This window comes from Oenanthe melanoleuca, chromosome 11, assembly GCF_029582105.1.
Source record: "Oenanthe melanoleuca isolate GR-GAL-2019-014 chromosome 11, OMel1.0, whole genome shotgun sequence".
Lineage (NCBI taxonomy): Eukaryota > Metazoa > Chordata > Aves > Passeriformes > Muscicapidae > Oenanthe > Oenanthe melanoleuca.
The window spans coordinates 1,566,730-1,588,148 of NC_079345.1; the positions used below are offsets into that span (position 1 = coordinate 1,566,730).

At 58.9% G+C, this 21,419-nt stretch overlaps 1 protein-coding gene and 1 long non-coding RNA gene across 2 annotated transcripts in view; both read right to left on the reverse strand.

The window, feature by feature from the left end:
- Window positions 1-363: 363 nt before the first annotated feature.
- On the reverse strand, window positions 364-14,463 carry ZNF469 (zinc finger protein 469). The gene has a single exon (XM_056500993.1). The coding sequence runs from the start codon at window positions 14,461-14,463 to the stop codon at window positions 2,161-2,163; it is 12,303 nt and encodes a 4,100-aa protein (XP_056356968.1). The 3' UTR covers window positions 364-2,160.
- A 3,746-nt stretch (window positions 14,464-18,209) lies between these two features.
- The window catches only part of LOC130257809 (uncharacterized), a 39,679-nt gene continuing 36,469 nt past the window's right edge, over window positions 18,210-21,419 (reverse strand). Inside the window, exon 3 of the long non-coding RNA XR_008841386.1 lies at window positions 18,210-18,540. This is a non-coding gene — a long non-coding RNA (uncharacterized LOC130257809). The remainder of the gene's footprint in view (window positions 18,541-21,419) is intronic.

Consider the following 21,419-nt stretch of genomic DNA (forward strand, 5'->3'; position numbering starts at 1 on the left):
TCCTCCATCACCAAGTGATGATCAGATGAGTCTGTTGCCATTGCCAGTTGGTAATGACCAAATTTGCCTATGACAATCGCCAATTCCTGATGATCTAACTGTGCCATCACCATCCCCAGCTGATGACCACCAAACCAGGCCACCACCACCACCACCACCATCACCACCTTGGGTTTTCCCGTGAGGACAAGGCTCTCCTGCCATGAGCAGCACTTGGAGAAGATCAGTGAGGAAGAGGATCTCACTGTGGGGAAACTCCAACATTTTACAAACCATTGAGGTGACAGCAGTGGCACCAAGGTCCTCCTCAGCCCCTTTAGAGGACACCTCAAACATCCCACAAACATCACGCAGACAGGGAACTTCTGTGAAAATATTGGAATATATTTGAAAAGATTAATCATGGATGACTTTACAGTACCACCCCATATTTTTATCTCATACTTTATTTCACAATATTAAAGAGGCACTTTAAAAGCACACGGACAACATCATAAAACGGCGTTTCCTGCTCTCTCTCTGCTTCTCTGGACAAAATATCAAAATAAAAACTTTTGACAGAACACATTGCACCCAAGGTAAATTACCTACAATAGTTTTTTATACAATACAAAGAATTGTAAAGATACATATTAACAGAATAAAGCCTCTTATTTTTTTTTCCTTTTAACTCTAAAACAAAACAAAAAAATCATTGCAGGACAGACGCAAAGTACTCTGACTGTTCATATCACATCAGTGCATTACTTCACCTCCTTGACTTGGGAGTATTTCAATAAAATCTTTCCATGTCCTCATTTGCACCTGAGATTTCTTTCTGGATCCAAGAGTTCGGTTGTAGAACGTGCTCGTTTAATGTGACGTAACCTTTTCGACACTATGGAGTACCAGCATAGAGGAATTTTTTTCCCTAAAGTTCTTTTTTTTAAACCAAAGTTGTATTTTCCCCCCCAAGTTGTATTTTCCCTCCAAGTTGGATTTCTTCCCTAAAGTTAATTTTTCTCCCTAAAGCTGAATGTTTTTCCCCTCGAGTTGGCTTTTTTTTTTTTTTAAATTCTCTCTTCCTGCTCTGGTTTTTTTTTTTTTTGACAGGTAATGGCTTCTTCCTACCAATTCCATTTTTTTTTTTAAATCAAGGAAGTCTGTTTTCACATTACAAATGAAGAATAGCACCAGTAACTGCATAGTACAAGCGGATACCTACAGAGCCACTACATCAATACAGTAAGAGAGTTTAGAGTGATACCGTTGAGGGCACTTGGACAGTACCAGTTTTGGCTGCGGTAAAATTGGCACAGTTTTCTCGTTGCACAAAAAAAAACCAAACCCCCCACAAACAAAAAGAAAAAAAAAAAAAAACCACACACGCACACGCACACACATTAAAAAAAAAACCAACAAAAAAACCCTAAAAAAATCAGAGTTTGTCACAAGTGTCAAGGTGCAGTTTGCTCACGGGGACGCTTCTCCTCCAGCCCCATCGTCTACAGTGGTCAAAGAGTGGCAGCATCCTCTGGAGGGCTCTGACAGCCCCAGAACCCCAGAGCTGGGTCGTTCTTCTCTTGACGATGTAGAAACAAAATCCGTAGGGATGGCTGTCAAAATATAGGACACTTGGGTCTTAATTTAATTTTTTAATTGTATCATCGCTTAGGCCAGCTCCCAATTAAATGAATTGTACGGGATTATTTGTGCAAAATCTTCAAAAAAAAAAAAATTTTTTTTTTTTTTTGCATTCTACAGTGTACTGCACCTTATGAATAAGACGTCTAGGGAATGAAGTTCATCTCTTCAAGTACTTTGTACAAAGATAACACAGACACAGACTCAAAAGGGTCTGAGATTTGCAAGTATCCTTATAACCTCAGCACTTCTGCAATAAAGCAATTGCTCTCGACGATTCAGTCTGCCCAAAGCGATTACAATTTCAGTTCATGAAAATCATCAGCAACATCAAAGTTCTAGCATTTGCATGATAAATCAGGTGAATTAAAGTAGATTAGTAGACACAAAGCAAACTATTTCACAGAGGCTGCAGTGCAAGTTCATTTAAGCTAGACAGAGAAATCATGCTACACAAACGAATTTAATGCTTTGATAATTTTTCCCTTGCAAACCCCATGAAAGCAGCTGAGGATCACCATAAGTCACTTCCATAAATTACTCTGAAGTATCTCTTCTTAAAGGAATTTTAAAGCTGGTTAACTTCTGCCCGAAGAGTTGGCTGAGCAGGTTGTTCTGGGACTCGGCGCTGCGGTAGCTGGCCGGGCTGGCCGCCTTGGCCGCCTTGGTGCCACGGGGGCCGTGCCAGGAGCCTCGCGGGGCGGGCAGCGGCCCCTTGGCCAGCACCTGCTGGAGGCTCTTGCCCAGGATGGCCTTCCTGCGCTTCACGTCCCCGTTGGCGTGGCGCAGCTCCCCTTTCCTCTGGTAAGGGTCCAGGACCATCTTCTTCAGCTGGGGGCCGGCTCTGGGCTTGGCTCCCAGCTTGCTGCAGAGCGTGTCCCTCCTGCCAGGGGACAGGGCGGGACCCTGGGCGCCGCTCCAGCCGCCGCGTTTCAGCTCAGCCGCGCTCTCGCTCCTCGCCGGGCACGGTGGCCGGGTTTTCTTCTTCTTCCCGTCTCCCTCCATGTTCTCCCGGGAGCCAGAGCTGCCCCTGTGGCTCAGGGATTTGTGCTCTTTCCTCCTCTTGGGGTGAAGCTTGCCGGAGGCTCTGCCCGGCTCTGCACGGCCGTGCCTCGCGGTGCCGCTGCCCACCTCGCCCCTGGGCTGGTGGCCGCCGGACCTGCCTGGGTTGCCGCCTTGGTCCCTGGCGTTAGTGCTACTGTCCTTGGGCTCAGGCACGGATTTCTCCTTCCCTGAGACGGGCTGCTGACCCTCCTCGGTGCTGCCCGCACCGGGAGCAGCCTCACTGCCCCTCTTTGGCGGCGCTGGGTCTTTGGCAGCTCTGCTGGGGGTGGGTGATGCTCTCTTGTCCCTTGGGGGCAGGGGATGGTGGGCACCTTCTGGAGGTGTGGGCTCAGCTGCACCTTCCCAGGCAGAGGCACCACTGGCGCTGGGGCTGCCCCATTTGTGGGTCTCTGTGGCTTGTGGGGACTCTGCTTTAGGGGATGGAAGCTCTGAGACCTTCTTGGCAAGCTGGAGGAAAGGGATCTCATCCACGGCGTCGGGATTCTCCAGGACACAGGCCCTGTACTCATCCTTGCTGCCTGTGCTTGTTTTTTTATGGGCATCGGCACAGCCACGTTTCTGGGTCAGGAGGGGAGGGGACAGTTTTTGGTTGGTGGCCTGGTGACAAGCCAAGCCAGCGAGCTCCATGGCAAACTCGGGCGAGTCCAAGAAAGGAAGTGGTTTCCCATCGAAGGCTCCTTTCTCCAGCTCCTCCATGGACAGCCCAGCGATGTGGCCGAGCTCGGGGCTGCCCGCAGCAGCCGGTGGCAGAGGTGGGGACAGGCAGGGCGGTGGTGGCAGGGGATCAAATGGGGACTTCTCCATCTCAGCCAGGAGCTCCGAGAAGTCACCCACCAGGACTTCTGCTTTCCCGGAGGGTTGGGGCTCTCCCAGCTCACCAGGTGCTGTTGGGAAGGAGTCAGTGGGAACCTCCAGGCTGGGGCTTCCAGCTTCTACCACCTGAAGGTCGATTGTGGGGTGCAGCTGGAGCGGTGACCTGCGTGGGATCGAGCTGCCGTGGTGAGCCACCCTCCTCTTCTTGCTGGGTGGCATTCCCTCCCGGAGAGACCCGTCCTCCTTCACCTTCTCCCTGCCCTCCCTGCAGGCGGCTCCAGGCCTCATGACCCCTCGGAATTTGAAAGTCTTGCTGCTGCCCGCCAGGTGCTTCTCCATGTGCCGGTCGTACTGCTCCTTCTTGGAGAAGGTGTAGTTGCACATGCTGCAGATGAAGGATTTCTTGATGACGTGCATGACGTCGGCGCAGAGCTCGCAGGCGTACAGCGTGGTGTGCTTGATCTCCTGCTCCTCCAGCACGCCGTGCTCCTGGCTCAGGTGGCTCCGCAGCTCCTTGGTCTCCTGGTAGAACATGGGGCACTTGTGGCACAGGTAAATCTTCTGCAAGCTGTGCACGACCAGGTGCCGCTGGAGCTTGAAGGGTTTGGGGAACTGTTTGCCGCAGTGATGGCAGTCCCGGGAGGGATCCTTGCAGTCTGGGTGCATGGGGACAGATTTTGGGGCGTTTTCACCTCTTGCTGTGCGCTCTGGAGACGGGCTGGAGGATGCTTTGGAGGAGCTGGCCGCAGGTGGCTTCACTTTGGCGTTGCTTTCCGCGGGGTCTCTCATCACCTTCTCCTCAGGGGGCACCTCCCTGGGGCTCTTGCTCTCCGCGCTGACCCCGTTCCGCCCACTGGGGTCACCGTGCCGGGAGGACCTGCCGCGTTTCCGACACATGATGGTGTTGAGGAAGCGGGTGACGGCAGCGCTGTCCTCGCCGAAGCAGCCGGGCAGCCCCATCACCGACTTCTGCGCCTGGCCCTTGCGAGCGAACTGCGTGGCGTGCTCGCGCAGGTGCTCGTTGTACATCCACACGTCCGAGATCTCCTTCAGGCACATCCCGCACGCCCACAGCCCCGCCTTGTTCCGCCCGTGCTTCTCCCGCAGGTGGTCCCGCAGCTGCTCCCGCGAGCTGAACTTGCGCTGGACGCACATGTAGCAGGTGGGAGGAGGGCAGGGGTTGTGGGAGAGCTTGTGGAAGTCCAGCTCGCCCAGGGTCAGGAACCACTGGAAGCACACTTTGCATTTGTACTGCTTGTCTTTGGTTTTGATCGTTATCTCCCCGCGGCTTTTCCCCAGTTTCCCGTCTTCCAGCTTGCTCCTGTGCTTGCCCGGCTTTGGCTTCAAACTCTGCTCGCCGTGGCCAGGCAGATCCTCGCGAGGGCTGAAGAAGCACACGTCTCTCATTTTCAGCTTTGCATTCAGCATCTCGATGTCGATGGTGTGGAATTCGGGCGAGTCCGAGTCCCCGTTATCCTTGGCACTGCAGGACTCCTCTGCCAGGTCGGGGGGTTCAGAGCTCGCTTTTTGGAGCGAGTGCTCATCCTCAAGGTCCATCAGAGGCTCAAACATGTCCTCGGCAGAGAGGCTTTCCCCCTCCTTCTCCAGACTGCCCCAGATGTTCAGGCCGGGCACGTTGTCCGCGTGGCTGTTTTGGCACAGGAATGTCAGCATGTTGTCCTCCAGGTCAATGTCCTCCTTCCCCTGGTCGGTCACCTCCTGGTCCAGCCTCAGCTCGATGCTGTTAGATCCGTCGGGAGCAGCATCTCCGCTCCTTGCCTTGCTGCCGTGACACATGTTCAGCATCAGGGCGTCGTCCACGGAGATGGTCTGGTAGTCGCAAGGCTCCTCGCTGGTGACACAGGGGGAGCCGGTGTCGCTGAGGTCGGAGGCCAGGCGGATGGTGAGGAGGTCGATGGCCCCCGCTGGCTGCAGGCTGCCCTCGGGGGCAGGTTTGGGTTTCTTGCTGCGCTTGCCGTACACCCGCCTGCACTTCCTGCGGGCGCCCTGCTCGTCCCTGGGGAACAGCTGGGAGAACGTGGAGTCGTCGTCAAAAAAGCCCTGGAGCTCTGAGCCGGCCGTGCTTTCACCGTGCTCCCTGCCTGGAGCCGCCTCTGCCGTCCCCCACGGCTGCGGCTCTGCGGGAGGAGGGCTGGCGCTCGCCGGGGTCTGCGGAGCACCACGCCCAGAACCATTCTGGGAGGTTCCCAAATCGTGGTTCTCCAGCAGCAGAGCCCCTTCGGCAGGAGCTGTGGGACGCTGCAGGGCGCTGCTCCAGTTCCTGCTGTCACTGCCTGCCGCAGGACTGTCTCCTGTCCCAGCATTCACATCCTCTGTGCCATCAGCACCGCGATGCTGCTCTGTGCCCACCTTGCCCCATCCCTTTGCCACTTGCTTCACAAACCTGTTAATCCATTTCTTGCCAGCCTGTGTGCCCTCCCCTGCACCCAGATCCTCCACCTCCCCAGCACACGTGGCCGTGCCCGTGGCTGTCTCCTTGCTCCCCATCTCCTTTAGAGACCCCGTCCTGCTGCCCAGGTCTTCTGCACAAGAGGACTCTTTGTTTTTTTGGGAGAGCTGGGCTGTGCTGGTGCTGTTTCGCTGCTCCGTGGGGATGCAGCCATCTGGCTCGTGCAAGCCCTCCAGGATCCTGGGCAGGCTGGAGCCGAGGGCAGCAGGACCCGTGTTCTTCTCCAGCTCATTCCTCCTGGGAAACACCTTCGCCTTCCTTCGCCTGACTTTCCTGTTGAGCTGCTTCTCAGAGCTGCTGTTCTCCTCTCCAAGACCTTTGCTGTGGCTCCTTCTGCCCTTTTCTCCTTTCCTGCCCTGCCATCCCAAATCCAGCTTGCCGGTCGCTGCCTCTCCGGACCCCCTCATCCCCCTCGCCCTCTGCAGGACCCGTGTGCGCTGCAGCTCCTGGGACACCTCCAAGGAGATCACGCTGAGGTCGCTGAGCACTCTGCTCACCACCTCCTGCATCTGTGAGCTGGGCTCTTTCTCCAGCTCTGGGAGCGTTTTGGGAATGTGTTCAGCGCTGGAGGTCGGCACCTGTGAGCTGCGGGTTTTGTCTTTGACTGGCGCCTTCAGGCTCCTCCTGGGCACCTTTTGGGCTGCTTTTGCTGTCTCGTGTGCAGGAGCCAGAGGGGACCTGGGAGTCTTGCTGGGCTGTGGCAAACCACCATTCTTCACCTGGTGCTTGACAGCTTTGTGCCTGGTCAGGCCGGGCTTGGACCGGAAAGTGGCCGAGCAAATGTCACAGGTCACCGGGAGCCCACTGGGCTTCTTTGCTTTGTGGAGTTCGTTTGGGGATGGGTCTGGAGTTCTGCTGGGTGTGTAGTCCTCTCCCTGGCCCACGCTGGTTAGCACACAACCCCCAGCTCCTGCAGTCCCGTGGCTTTTGGATTTCTCCCCTTTCAAACTCTTTCCTTCACTCTCTGTGGTTTTGGAAGCACCAAGTGTCACCTCTGCTGCCCCTGAAAACTCGTGGCCGTTTAATTCAGCAGGATCAAGGTCTCCAGCCCTTGTAAGACCTCTGCTGATGGCAGCTGACATGTCCTGAACAGCAAATCCATTGGACAAAGCCTCTGGCTCACTCTGATGCTTATTCCTGACATGGGAGCAGTTTCCAAGCTTGTTCTCTTGGTTCAGGTTGACCTCCCTTTCTTCCATGGGCAGAAGATCTGCTGTGGGCTGGGTTGGATAATCCTGGGTTTCTGGAAGGGTGGAGTTAACGACTGTGTCTGTGGTGGCACATCCTTGCTTTTCTTTAAAATTTGGCAGCACAGCACCGGTGTTTTCGGGCACCTCTTTCCCAACAGCCTTTTGGTGGCAAGGTGGTGAGCAGGGCAGAGAACTGTCCTTCCCAGGAGCTTCCTGGGGACCACCCATGCCCAAGGCAGAGCCCACCAGACCCTCACCATGCAGCAGAGTGCAGGGTCTCACTGTCCCCTCTCTTCCAGGGGGTTCGTAGCTACCCAAAACTCCATCAGGGAGGGGATGAGGATGTTCCTCAGCCGCTTCCATGGGCACAGCCCCGCGGTGATGCAGCGAGGGAGGGACGGTGGGAGCCCTTTCCCACCTCCCCTGCTCTGCTGGGCTCATGGTGTGGTGGGTGTGATGGCTGCTGGCCTCGGGAGAACAGCTCTTTGTGACAAATGAACTCGGTGCTGCAGGCAGGGAGGAGCCGCGTTTCTTCTCACCCGAGAGCTGAGTGCCCAAGCTGGGGGCCTCTCCCCTCTCGTCCCCACTGCCCTGCAAGCATTTGAGGTCGGAATATTTGGCTGGCAAGAGCAGGCTGGCTGGAGATTCGCCCTGGTAGTGACAGCCATTGAGGGACAGTTTGCCATTCCCTTCTCTGGGAGCATCCACACTGACTGTGCTGGCTTTCATCTCCATCCCCAAGCTGTGATCCTGGTGGAGATCCCCCTCAGAGGGACCCAGGGGGCTGACAGGACTCGTGGGAGCACTGCCCAGGCACTGTGCCCCCTTCCCCACCCCACTCCTCTCCAGCCTCTCTCCCTCCTCTCTGCCCAGCGCTTCCTCCTCCATCAAACCACGGCTGGGGCGGGATTGCTCATGTTTCCTAAATGCCAAGGTCGCGGTGCCGTTATCTCCCTCCTGCTCTTCCCTGAGCTGATCAGCTTTCCCCGCCTGCCCTGGCGGCGAGGTCAGCGCGGTGCTGCTGGGTGGTGAGAGGTCATTGCGCTCCTGGGAAACACCATCTGCAGGGATATCGATGTCCCTCGGCTCCGGGGCTTCATTTGCTAAGTGCTGCAGCTCTGTTACATTATTTTGCAGCTCCGGCTTTGCCGGTGCGGATTGTTTTGCACGGTGAGAACCCTCTGCATCCAACGACTCCAGCTGCTCGCATCCACTGGGAGAAAGCCCCTCTTTCCCTGCAGCAGCGATATTCCCAGTCTCCCCTTCCTCTTGGGGCTGGTCTCCCCCTTCCAAGGCACTGCTCTGCTCCCTGTGCTCCGCCTGGCCGTGGCTGGGGGCCAGCAGCCCGGGGAAGCACGGCATCAACAGCTCCTCCTCGTTGCTCTTCACCGTGCGGGCAACGAAGAGCTGCAGCTGCTGCAGAGGGTTGGCAGAGGACTCCTGGGGTGCCACCAGCACCTCCTGGGAGGGGTGGCCGCTCTCCTTGGGCACGCTCAGCATCTCAAACAGCAGCACTTTGGGCTTGCTGGCTTTGTCACTGCACCCAGGGCGTTCGCAGGTGTCGGGACTCTTCCTCGCCTCCGTTTCCTCCACCAGCACAGGCCCAGCACCACTCCCCTGCAGATCCACAGCATTTTTCACTGTTTTGGGGGGCTCAGTCCTGCTTAAGGGTTTTTCTTCTGTATCTGGGACCTCTTTGACGTGAGGTGAAAAGGCGAGATCCAAGGCTGGGGTGGGACCCTGCTGGAAACCGAATTGAGGCTTAGGGTTGGAAAGATTGGCATCGAACTTCTCCAGCTGTGCAAGATCAGTGTCTGCTTTCCCCAGCACAGGGAAGTCCTTGGCACCACAATGGCGTGGCAGGGATGGCAGGGGGTCTTTGGTTGCTTCTGCTGCATCCAAGGTCTCAGGGAACACGGAGTTGGTGACAACAGGGGGGCTTTTTGTCACAGGGTCGCTGTAGATGGGAGCCTCTGTTTGCTCAGTTGTGCTTGAGCCAGGCAGACTTTTGGAAGAAGACCCATTTTCCATCTTCCTGAGGTCTCTTTCCTCAGAGGCTGCAGTTCCACTGTTCTCTTTGGAGCAGAAATGGTTTGTGGCCAGCGGGGCTGGGACGCACATCCCCGTTTCCAGCGAGCCCAGCTCCAGCCAGGGCTCCCTGGGTCTCTCGTAGTCCTCAGGGGTGGTCACCACGTCCGCCTTGTCCCCTGCCAGCCTCTCCCCAGCACACAGGCTCTCTCTGCCCAGCTCACCTGCCAGGAACAGCCCTTTCTCCTGGGCTGCCTCTGGCTGCGCCGGCAGCGCTGGGAAGCGCTCGGCGCCCTGCGCTCGCGGCCGCACGGCCACGTCTGGCTCGTGTTTCTGCAGGCTGAGGGGCGCCTCGGGGTCCAGCTTGGTTTGCAGTTGGCTCTCCAGCTCCGTGACCAAGCGCTTGATCTCCAGCTCGTCGTCTGAGATGCTGCTCATGAAAGCCACGCCGTAATCGGCCATCCTGTCAGGCAGCGGCAGCGGCAGCTGGGAGCTGGGCACGGCTCCTTCCTCGGGGAATTTCTTGGCTGGCGGCTTCTCCACGGAGAGGCTGTGGAACTGAGCCATGTCTTCTGGCAGCTCCTCCATCAGGGACCAGTCTTTCTCGGGCAGGAAGGGCGGGTAGGGCTGCTCGAAGGGCAGCGCCTTGCGGGCGGCGCTGGCGGGGCAGGGGAACGCTGCCACGTACCCGTCCTTGCTCTCGTAGGGATCGAACTCGGACACGGGCAGCTCCCCGAAAATGGACGAGGAGTCAAAGCTGAGAGGGGAGGACGCTTTGCCCTGCGGCATTTCCGTGGCAAAAGGGGAGATGCTGGCGTGTTTCTGCTGGAAGGAGCTGATGTCGTCCCGGCACAGGTACACGGCGTCCATGTGGGACGAGCCCAGGGCTGGCGGCTTTGGGAACAGGTTGTCATCGTTGTAGTGACCTGGAAGGCCTTTGGGGTCAAAAAATGTGTTGTCGCTGCTGACATATGGGTCAGGGGCCTTGGCAGCGAGCATCATTCCCACTGCATCCCCCCCGAAGGTGGGAGCTGGTGTGGGATAATCCTTCTGGCTGTCACACAGCCCCTGTCCCTTTGTGTACTTGATTTCTGTGATTTCTGCTTCTGAGCTGGTGGCATTCCCACGGCCAGGACTGGATTTGTGACCGCTGTGGGCTGGAGCAATCACCTCCTCTGTCTGGTACTTCAGCCCTTCGCTTGGGAAAGGGTTGAACTGGTGCCTCTGGTGGTCCATGGTGAGCTCAGCAGAGCCCTGAGCCTGCAGGGTGGGTTCATCTGGGAGCTTTGCTGCTCCTCTGGGCTCTTCCACCCCCTCCTTAGAGGAGAAGCTGGCAGGGCTCCTGCCTGGGGTGGCCGTGCTGGGCATTTGCCTTTCCTGGGGCTGTGGTGACGGCTCCTCCTTGGCACAGTCCATGGCAGCAACATCTGGTTCTGTACTCGGCCTGGAGCCTGCCAGCAAAGCTTTGGCTGAGTCAAACCTCCTGCTCCCCCTGGGAGTGTCCTCTGTGCTCTCCGGGCTCGTCTTTGGGCTGCTGTCCTGGCGAGGGCTGGGGGGAGTCCTTGGCACACGGGCTGGGCTGCCCGAGCGCCTCCTCCTCTGGGTGCCACCCTTGGCTGGGCTCGTGCCCATCTCTCTGGGCACGCTGTGGTTGCTGCCAGCAGATGAGTGGCTGCTCCACCTTCGGGCTCTGGCAGCACAATCCTCTTTCTCAGCATCCTCCCGACTCGGGACATCCCCCTCCTCCCTCTCCTGGCTGTAGCTCCAGGCTGGGTCTTTCTCTCTGGCTCTCTCACTCCTTCCCAGGCGCTTCTTGCTGAAGCTGTACTTGCTCCTCCCCATGAATCCCGTGCCACGCTTCCTCCTGCCCCGGGGCTTGCTGCGCTCTGCCCCCTCCTCCTCCGAGTCGGACACGTAGTCGTATTCCCGCAGCCCGCCCTCCGTGCTGGCTGCCAGCGGCCTCTCGGTGGCCTGGGGGAGCTGGGCCTGCCTGCTGCTCTTCACCTGCAGTTTGTGCAGCTTGTTCTTCTGCTGCACGATCTTGTGGATGAGCTCCTTGCTCCACGTCCCGCTCCGGGGCTTCCGCTTCTTCACGTCCTTCATGGAGAAGCGCGGCGGCTTGGGGCTCTTGGTGGCACTGCCTGGCCCCACCTCGCCCTGCATCGGGCTGAGTTTCCTGGGATGTTTTTGGCTGCAGGGGGTGGCTGGCGGGATGCTGCTCTTCCTGCCTGCCCTCGGCCTGGCCGTCCTCTCTGCCCCTTCTGCCGCGGGATCCCGCGGTGCCACCCTCCGTGCCACCCTCCCCTTGTGAAGGTGCTGCTTTCCTGCCCCTCTCTTCTCCTGCTCCCCGTCTTCACAAAGGGCCGTGGCCTCTCCCGCTGCCCTCTCCTCCGCTGCCTGCTTGCATTTGCTCTCCTTGTGCGCCATGCCCCCGCCCGCCGCCTTCACGCCCGGCAGCTCCTCGTCAGCGAACACGTCGATGAAGCTGCTGTCGATCTCGGGGGTGTCCGACTGGTACCCCAGGCCGTTGAGGGCCTCGGTGATCAGGCTGTCCAGCTTGGCATCGTCCATGTCCAGGTCGGAGGCGCTGAGCGGGAGGGAGCTGCCGGCCAGGCCGTGGAAGAGGCCGCCCTTCAGAGCATCCTCCTTGCCTTCACTCTTGCCTTCCCCGTCCAGCAAGAAGTCATCACTCTTGTTCAACACCAACAGTCCCTGGGGGTCGGGAGAGAGCGCCAGGCTGGGCGGTTTGGGGGGCTCTGGGGGCAGCGCTTTGCGCCCCTCGGCCGCGCGGGGAGCGTCCCTGGGCTCTGCGGGGTGGGAGGCGCAGAACTGGCGGTGCTGCAGGAAGGAGGACAGGTTGCTGTAGTTCTGGTCACACTGCCTGCAGGTCAGCAGCACGTCCAGCTGGTCCAGGCTGGCGCTGCTCAGGGAGGTGGCCAGCAGGTGGTGGGAGGAGTAGGGGGGTGGAGGCTGCTCCCCGTCCGGCCCCTCTGAGCATCCTTCGGCCACGTCCCCGCCGGGTTTGTGGAACGGGCTGGCAGGGGCACACTTCAGCAGGCTGTCGTCTTTCAGAGCATCCGCGGGGAAGCTGAAGGACTTGACAGAGTCTGGGGGGTGGTAATGAAGCGAGCTGGGACTCAGAACCTCGGAGGGGTGGAAGGCTTTGCTGGCATCCTTGGCGTGGCAGGGGTGCTGGAAGAAGGGCGAGGGGGTCAGCGCTCCGGACATCTGGCTGTCCTCGAAGGCGGGGTTGAGGGGGCTGCTGGACAGGGGGGACAGCGACGAGCAGGTGCTGCCACACGTGGGGTTGGGGACAGGGGACGGCAGAGGGGACTCGCAAGGGGAGGCAGCCACCAAAGCTGACGGTGGCAGGACCAGCCCTGAGCCTGACGAGCTCCTTGAGGCAGGAGGAGCTGCTTGAGCCATACTGTAGAACAGGGCTTTGCCTCTCGAGTCGCAGGCGGGAGACCCTGGCTCCTTCCCACTGTCAAAGGAGAAAGCTCCCGTCACGCTGGGATCTCCCCTCTGGAGGCTCTCTCCCGATAACAGCTTTTTGCTGTGGTACCCTGGAGAATTGCTCATGGGGGACCCTTTCTGGGCTTTCCCAGTGCCCTGCCAGTCCGACGTGCCCGGGGGGAAGGGGAGCTTCTGGCTGCTGATGTGTCTCGACAGCTCCAGCCTGTTGGCAGCGGGCATTGCAGAAGGGAGGTGCATCTGCTGCCAAGGCAGCCTGGCATTTTTCTGCCTGTGCTGCCTCTGCTCGGGGCCAGACTGGCACTCGAATGAGAACTGGTTTCCAACAGGGTTTGAATAAGGTGCTGAATTCTGGTCCATGGGAGAAAACGCCTTCGTGGCACCTTCCCAAGCTTGCACAAGCCTGGGGTGGGTGGGTGCCGCAGTGGGAACGCTCGTCTCGAAGGGCACGGCTCCCGCGGGGGAGCTGCAACAGGCCTTGCTCTGAAAGTGCACTTGGGACAGGGAGCTCGGTGGCACCGTCCTCCTCAGGGGGCTGCTCTGCGCCAGCAGCCGAGCGCTGGGCACACCGTCCTTGGCCGAGCCTGGCCTCTTCCCCACCGGCTGCGGCACGGGAGGCGAGTGTAAACTAGACGGGAAAACAGCTTGGTTCTCTTGGAAAGTGCTTGTGTTTTGGTCCATAGCACCAGACGACGGGACAGCACCGGAGGGGTCGGCGGGATGCTCGGCCCCGCCCTTGCAGCAGGACAAGGGGCCGTGGTGCAGGGCTGGCGGCGGCGGGCGCAGGAAGGGCGCCGGGGGGGCGGGCAGCCCGTACAGCCTCCCCTCGGGGGACAAACTCTCGTAGGAGCCCCCACTCAGCTCCTCCGGCCACTTTTGAGGGGACGAGTGGAAGGAGAAGGCAGCAGGAGCCAGCTGGGCGCTGGTGGCCATTCCCACATCCAGGAAGTCCTGGCCGCCCGCGCTGCTGCGGAACGGCTCCTTGCCCAGCTGGAAGGGCAGCTGGCACGGCAGAGCCCCCAGGCCGTGCACAGCCCCTTTGCCGCCCTCGGAGAAAGAGCCTGGCTTCTGCACCGAGATCCCGTAGGTAGCACCTGCGAAGCTCTTCTCCGGGGAAGGCCAGGGCTCGGCCCGGTTTGCCTGGAACTCCAAATAATGTAGCTGCCCATGGGTGCCGGGGCTCTTGAGGGGGATGCCGGCGGCGGGGGGCTGCCCCTTGGGGCCGAGGGGGGGCCCGGGCTGTGAGGTAAAACCGCTGGAGCAGCGGCCGAAGCTGCTGAGCTCTTGCTGCCGCAGCTCGGCGTCGCGCTGGGCGATGCCGGCCACGGGGAAGCCGTAGCCGCTGGCCGCGGGGGCCACCTCGGCTTTCTTGGGGGGTGTCACCTTCTGCTGGGGGTAGGCGATGCCGATGGTGGGGCTGGGCCGGGTGCCGGCGATGCTGAGCCGGTAGAGCTGCTGCTGGCCCCGCTCGCCCTTCCCCGAGCGCCGGCCGCGCTCCCGGGCTCGCCCCTTGCCCGGCGGGGACAGCGCGCTGCCCTTGACCTCTCCCCAGGCGCTGTCATTGCCGAGCTTGGGCTTGGGCAGCGATTTGAAGTCGATCTTCCCCGCTTGCTGCGGCCGGATCACGGCTTCCCGCTGGCTGTGCTGCTCCTTGTCCTTAGCGAAGGGGGGTGTCCCCTCCCCGCCCAGCGCCCTCCCATCCTTATCCCCGCTGCCTTCACGGCCAGAATCCTTGTCGGGCTCTTTGGGGCCGGCCTCAGCGTCGCCGATGGTGTAAACATGCTGGGCCTCTCCAGTCATGATACCGAGCAGGGGGCACGGCTACAGAGGCGCTGCGAGCTGCCGTGCCCCGCTCACGGGCATGGTCCCCCGCCGACGGGCCCCGGGGCGGGCAGAGGGGCTCTGCCGCATCCTTTCACACCTGCAGGCCACGGGAGACAAGAGGGGAAAGGCTGATGTCACTCGGGAGAGGTTTTGGCCCCTTTTCTTGCACTGCAATGGGAGGAAGGGGCATCGCAACCCCCCCCGGGGTGAAGCCCTGCGGTTCGGGCTCTTCAAAGGATGCTCAGAGCAGTTCACCTCTGGCCAAAGCTGCTGAGGAAGCGCTTTTTTTTTTTTTTTTTTTTTTTTCCCTCCCCGGGAAAGCTATTTCTGGGTTACTTCTTAGCAACATAAGCAGAAAAAGATGACAGAAGAGCTCCACCTACGGATTAGTGGGAAGGGCTGTCGGGATGGGCTGGGAGAGGCATCCTGGGAAGGGCTCTGTGTCCCCATGTCCCCGTGTCCTCATGTTCCCGTGTCCCCAGATCCCCGCTGCTGGAGGGAAAAGGTTTTTGCTCCACCACTTTCCTTTCCCTGGAGCTGCCCCTCCTGGCTATAAAATCCTTGGAGAAAGGACTTCACCGCCCTCCCCGCGAATTGCCCTGGACATTTTAGATGTTATTAAGGAAAGGCAAAAACAGGAGAGCTGAGTCCCGAATTTCGCAGCTGATTTTACAACCCAGACCTCGGGGCGTTGGGCACGGAGCACAAGTTGAGTGCAGCCTTTTAAAAGGCGCCACCAGGATTTTATATGGAGAAGGTTTTAATAAAAAGAAGGGTAAAATTTTGCTTTAAAGAGTCCCTTTTTTTAAGAGAAGTCTGCTGGAAACAGTGAGGGTTTTTTTTCTCCTCCCTCACTGGAAATGTTTCTTCACCGTCTGCTGCAGCGGGTCAAGGCACGGCACTGCTGGGAGGGGGTGAGGAGCAGGAAATTCAGTTTATTCCTCTCCTTCTGGGTGGAATTCCCACAAATCCCAACCCCTCTGGGTTCACCCATCCTGCCCAGGAGTGCCCTGAGCACAGATTTTCCAAAGAAAAGAGGAACACCTTGCACCTCCCCAGGACCTCATCTCCCCATCCCCACCTGGAACCTGCCGGGATGAGCCCCCCCAATGCTGCATTAACAATATTTCGGATGGAGAGCGGCAGATCCTGCAGGGACGCAGCAGCGCTGCCGGCTGTTCCCTCCGTGCTTCGAGCCTGAATTCCTCCCCAATTTCACACCCTGCCGAGTGAAACGGATCCGGGGCCGATAGGGTCGGAGCCGAGCGTGAGCCAAAGCTCACACGCGGCCCTTTGGCACAAAGGGCTCTGCTGGGAAAACAATGCCCCACTTATGCCTCAGCCAGCCACAACTCCAGAGCCCGCTCGCTGCTGTTTAAATTTGCAAAGGCTCCTTGCCAAGATAAAATACCCAAGGCCAGCGCTCGCTACATTATCACAGTCGGGCTTTTCAGCCACATAAAGGAGCCTTTTTTTTTTTTTTTTTTTTTTTTTTGCGAGGGAAAGGCTCGTCGGTGTGGCTGGAAAGCTGCAGGATTTGCATGGCAGGGGATGCCGAGTGCCAGGAGACACAAACATCCTGTGCTGGCAGAGGGATGGGGACATGGGGACAGCAGGGCTGTGTCACTGCCGATGGGATCCTGCCGGCGGTGGCACAGCCTGGGCATGAAATGGGTGTGAATTTACTCCATGCAAATCACAGATGGTGCAGAGATACGAGGGCGAGGTGTAAACACGGGGTTTGCTCGCCAAAATCCCCCTGACAGGGCTTGGGGGGTCCCTGTCCCTGCCTGGGGGTCCCTGTCCCTGCCTGGGGGTCCCTCCTGGGCTGTGGCCACGGGGCATCGCTCCGAGGTGGCCCAGCAGCCCTGGGAGCAGGGAAATCCGGGCTCTCATGCGGCTCCGATGGGGCGATGGATAAGGAGGGCTGGGCGCGCTGATTTAAAGTGATATTCCCCAGGCAGCTCCTGCATCCATCCCCCGAGGGGTTACGGATCTGGCACGAGCACAGTTCAACCCCCGTGGGGTGGGAAACCCGGGAAAAAACGAAAATTTGGGCTGTTCTTTTTGGCTTTCACACCCCAGCCTGCCCTCAGCGCCAGGCTGAGGTTACCACTGGCATCACTTCTTGGATTTTGCCATTCCAGCTCCTGGCAGAGGAGGTGGAAAGGGATGGAACAGAGGGAGTTTGGCTTTTTAAAAACCCGCTGCGATTATTGCTGCAGGGAGAGCCATCCCCACCCAATTCTGTGAGCCGTGCTGGGGGTTTGGAGCGTCCTGCAGCCCCTCTGAGGCTCGGGGACAGGCCAGCAGGGTGGCAGCAGCCTGGCTGGCGAGGCAGGGCAGGTCCCGTCCTGCCGGGAGCCCGACGTGCCAGACGGGTTGTGATTCACCAGCCCCGGCAGCGCAGCCAAAGCAGCTCCGGAGCTCGCTGTGCCCACGGGGCAGGGCTGAGCTGGGGGTCCCTGAGCACCCCCGAGCGTCCCAATCCCCCTGCAGCGTGCAAATCCCATGGGAGAAAAGATGGGATGCCACCAGCAGCTCCCCTAGAGCGGCCACCAGGGTGGGGAGGGGACATCCAGGGTGGGGAGGGGACATCACCACAAGCAGGGACAGGGGAAGCATCCCCCCAGGGTAAAGCCCTGCTCAGGTGGAACCAGAGCGCAGAACAGGGAAAAGACAAAAATTCCCCAAAGGAAAGGCTCGGGCACGGGGAATTCCTGCTCCCCATGGCGGGCACAGGGTGGGCACGGCCCCGGCGGGGCCTGGCAAAGCCGGGCTCAGCGCTGGGCTCGGCCTCTCCCCTGGCTGACCTTGGCGAGCCGGTGACTCAGCTCCATCTGGAAATCAGCCCGATAACGCTGCCCCCGCCTATCGCTCCTGGGCGCCGATTGTCGGGCAGGGACTGTTCCTGCTGCGCCTCTGGGCAGTGCCCAGGGCAGCCCTGCCACGGCTGGCACCTGCAGGGCTCGGCGCTCCAGGTGGGAGCAGGGGCTGCTACAACCCAGCCCGGGACGGGGACAGCGCCCAGCGCAGCCTGGAGCTGCGCCATGGAATTTTAGGGAAAGGCTCTTCCCCCAGAGGCTCCCCAGGGAACGGGCACAGAGCTCCAGCTGAGTTTGGAAAACCCTCCCAGGGACGCCCAGGGTGGGATTGTTGGGGTGTCTGTGCAGGGCTGGGGTTGGATCAGCATCCTCTGGGTCCCTCCCAGCTCAGGATATTCCCTGCTCCATGGAGCACAGTCGGGAGTGTGGCAGCTCAGCTCAGGGATCAGGGACAGGCGTGGGAGGGGGTGGCTGGAAAAACTCGGGATGCCAGCTGGGTGGCAGCTGGCAGGGCAATGCCCTCGCTGTGCTGGTGGGAGGGAGATGGGCGGGGGCAGCATTCCAGAGCCTCCAGGAGAGCTGGAGAGGGACTGGGGACAAGGGATGGAGGGACAGGACACAGGGATGGATGGATATTGGGCAGGAATTGTTCCCTGGCACAGGTGCCCAGAGAAGCTGTGGCTGCCCCTGGATCCCTGGAATGTCCCAGGCCAGGCTGGACAGGGCTTGGAGCAGCCTGGGATGGTGGAAGGTGTCCCTGCCATGGCAGGGGTGGAAGAGCTTTAGGGTCCCTCCCAACCCAAACAATTCTGGGATTCCCTGAGGGCATTCGGTGGCTCCCCGTGGCACGAGGCTGACTCTGAACACACTCTGTCCCCAAAAAGAAGCTTTTAACCCCTGCCTGAAGGACTGAAATCCCACCCAGACAGACTGATCTGACCCAGCATGGCTCTGTCTGGAGCTGGGAAAAATCCCTTCCCTTGGGAACTTCTCCAGCCCCTTTAAACTCCCTCCCTCCTGCCCCTGAGCAGCTGCAGGGCCAGGGAAGGTCCCTGAGTGTCCCTGCAGCCAGAGGCATCCCCAGAGCCCATTTGGGATGGGGAGGAGGGATTCTGGCTGCCAAAAATACATCTGAGCCCCTGCTGCCACTGGCCCCTACCTTGGCACCCTCCGTGCTCAGCTACTGCCGGGACTCACTTTCACCTCCCATGAAAAATGAATTTCTTGGCTGCAAAGGAAAGAGAAAAATATGTCAGGAATCTGTGTTTGGTTTGGCTGTGGTGCTGCAGCGTGTGGGGAGGGCTCAGTGCCAAAAAGGGGGGATTCCACCCCAAAATTCCCACCCTGGCCACCCCCAGCTGGGTGCCTGTGGGAATGAGGAAATTGAGGAGATGGGATCTCATCTCCCTCTCTGCTCCACCCCTGCATCCCACTGATTTGGGGTTCATCCTATCCATGGCCAGGAAATGGAGGAGGAGGAAAGGGGATTGAGGGTGGCCAAAGCCCAAACCCCAGCCCTGGGCACGCTCTGGGCACAGGGAGCTGCCAACCCTCCCTGCCCCCAGAGCCAAATCTTGGTGCTGAGAGCCTGAAAAGGACCTTGGAAGAGAGGCTGGGAAGGGTTTTGGGGATGCAGACACACAGAGGGACACACACAGTGCAAAGGGACATGTGGATGTTCTGGTCTGGCTGTGTTGGGACAAGAAGTGATTTCCTGTGGATTTTTCTGGCCTGGGGAAGTCTGAAGGTTGCTCAGAAAGTTTCTTTCTTGCTCACAATGATCCAAAATTGATCTGCTGGATCTGAGCAGCTCTGAATTTCCAGACTGGTGAGGATCCAGATTTTGCAAAGAGTCCTGATCCTTCCTCAGCTTGTCATGTACCGTCACAGAGGGGGAGGAGGAGGAGGAGGAGGAGGAGGGGCTGAGCCCGGCAGCTCTCAGGACACCCCGCGGGCCGCAGGGGTGTCACCTGCTGCTGTCACAAGCCCCTGTCTCGGCTCCATGCCCGGGGTGCCCTCCCAGCCCCGCGGCACTCCCGGAGGAGGCGGCAGCTCTGGGATCACACAGCGGAGGTGGCGGGGATGGGGAGGAGGAGACACCAGACAGGGCCCAGCCCCAGCTGGAGGCCGGGGGTGGGTGGTTTGGGGGGAGCTGGCGATTCCCTGGTCTTGGAGCTGGGTGTCAGCTCCAAGCTCTCACTCCAGTCCCAACCCAATATCCCATCCCAATATCCCATCCCGTTATCCCACCCCATTGTCCCATTCCATTATCCCACCCCGTTATCCCATTCCATTGTCCCACCCCGTTATCCCACCCCCTTATCCCACCCCATTGTCCCATCGAATTTTCCCACCCCATTGTCCCAACCCATTATCCCACCCCATTGTCCCACCCCGTTGTCCCACCCCGTTATCCCATCCCAATATCCCATCCCCATTATCCCACCCCATTGTCCCACCCCGTTATCCCACCCCATTATCCCACCCCATCAGCCCCAGAGCGCTCTCCCAAGGGAATGGGATGCCCGGAACAGGGAGAGGGGAGGCTCTCCCAGGGCTCAGCTCTGCTTTCCTCACCCGCCACCGAGTGGGAGAAGCAGCTGGGATGTGCCAGGCAGGGCTGGGAGCTGCATCCCAGGGAAATCCAGGTTGGATCCACGCAAGGGCAGAGCCAGGAGCTGCATCCTCCTGTGCTGCTTCCCAGTGAGAGGCAGCTCCCCAAACCCTCGTGTTTCCATGTTTCCATGCCCTTCATCCCCAAAAATCCAGAGGCACTGGACATCTGAGAGCTGCCCAGCCCCAGGCTGTGCTGCCTTTAATCTCCCTGGGGATCAGCAGCGGGGCTGGGGCTGACAGCAGCATCTTTGTGGGGCTGGAATAAAGCCTGACTTCTTCTGCCATTTATTTAAGGAATATTAATCTTTCATTTTCCTTCTAAATGCTCCTGTTTGCTAAGGACCTATCTGTTACCTAAGTGCTCCGATAAATCTTCGAAGGTAAAATTACATGTTAGATGCTGCCAGAAGGGTACATTTAAGAATACTTCCTAAATTATCAACTGCATTAATCTTAATTACTTGGGTAAAAGTAGAGTCTGGCATTAGGGTGGACTAAATTGAGCGGGTGTTTGTTTGTCTTTATCATATCACATATTTGAGATCATTTAACAGAGCCCAGATAAAAGGGGCAGCCAGGGGCAGAGCAGCTGCCTCATGGAAATGATGGCTCTGGGTGACAAAGAGCAGCTGGGAGGGGACCCTGAGATGGCAGAACCTGCCTGGAGCAGGTGGAGCCCCGGCAAAAATACCCAAAAAAATCCAAATGAACTCCTCAGACAGCAGGTTGGGGAAGGAAGGGGTTTTACATGGAGAGGCAGGGTGGGGAATGGATTTAAACTGGAAAAAAGGAGGTTTATATGGGATATTGGGAATTATTGGCTAGAGGGGGTGGGGAGGGACTGGGATGGAATTCCCAGAGAAGCTGTGGCTGATCCTCCATCCCTGGGAGTGTCCCAGGCCAGGCTGGATGGAGCAGCCTGGGACAGGGGAATGAGATGAGCTTAAAGATCTGTCCCAAACCATTCCAGGATTCCCTGGTAAAGCTGGGATCCCTCAGGGTGCTGGGCACAGGCAGAGCAGGAGGCACCACATCCTCTGCTCAAGCTTTTCCCAAAATCTCCTGCTTATTTGGACAAGGGCACCGTGCCTGAGGCTGCCCTGGCTCTGAGATGAGCCCAGGACTGGAATGAAATTGGGATTGAAGTGCCCCCTTTCCCTGGGCCTTGCACAGGTATGAAACATTCCTGATGGGAAGTGTCCCCATCCCCAGGGCTGCCTCACCTGGGCACATTCCTTACCCAAGAGGGAATTTTGCTCAAGTCAGAAGGGAGAGGTTTCCTCTCTCTGGTTGACTTTTGTTTTGAATGCAAGGAAAATTTGGAAGCCCCTGTGCTCAGGATGCTGAGGGGAGAAATGATCCTGTGCTGCTGGAGATGGGGATCATGGATCCACCCACACCCCCAGCTACCCCAGGGCATCACCAGTGCCCTGTGTTCCCCCTGTGATTCCCTGCCCACCATCCCAGGATCAGCCCCTGCTCTGCATTTCC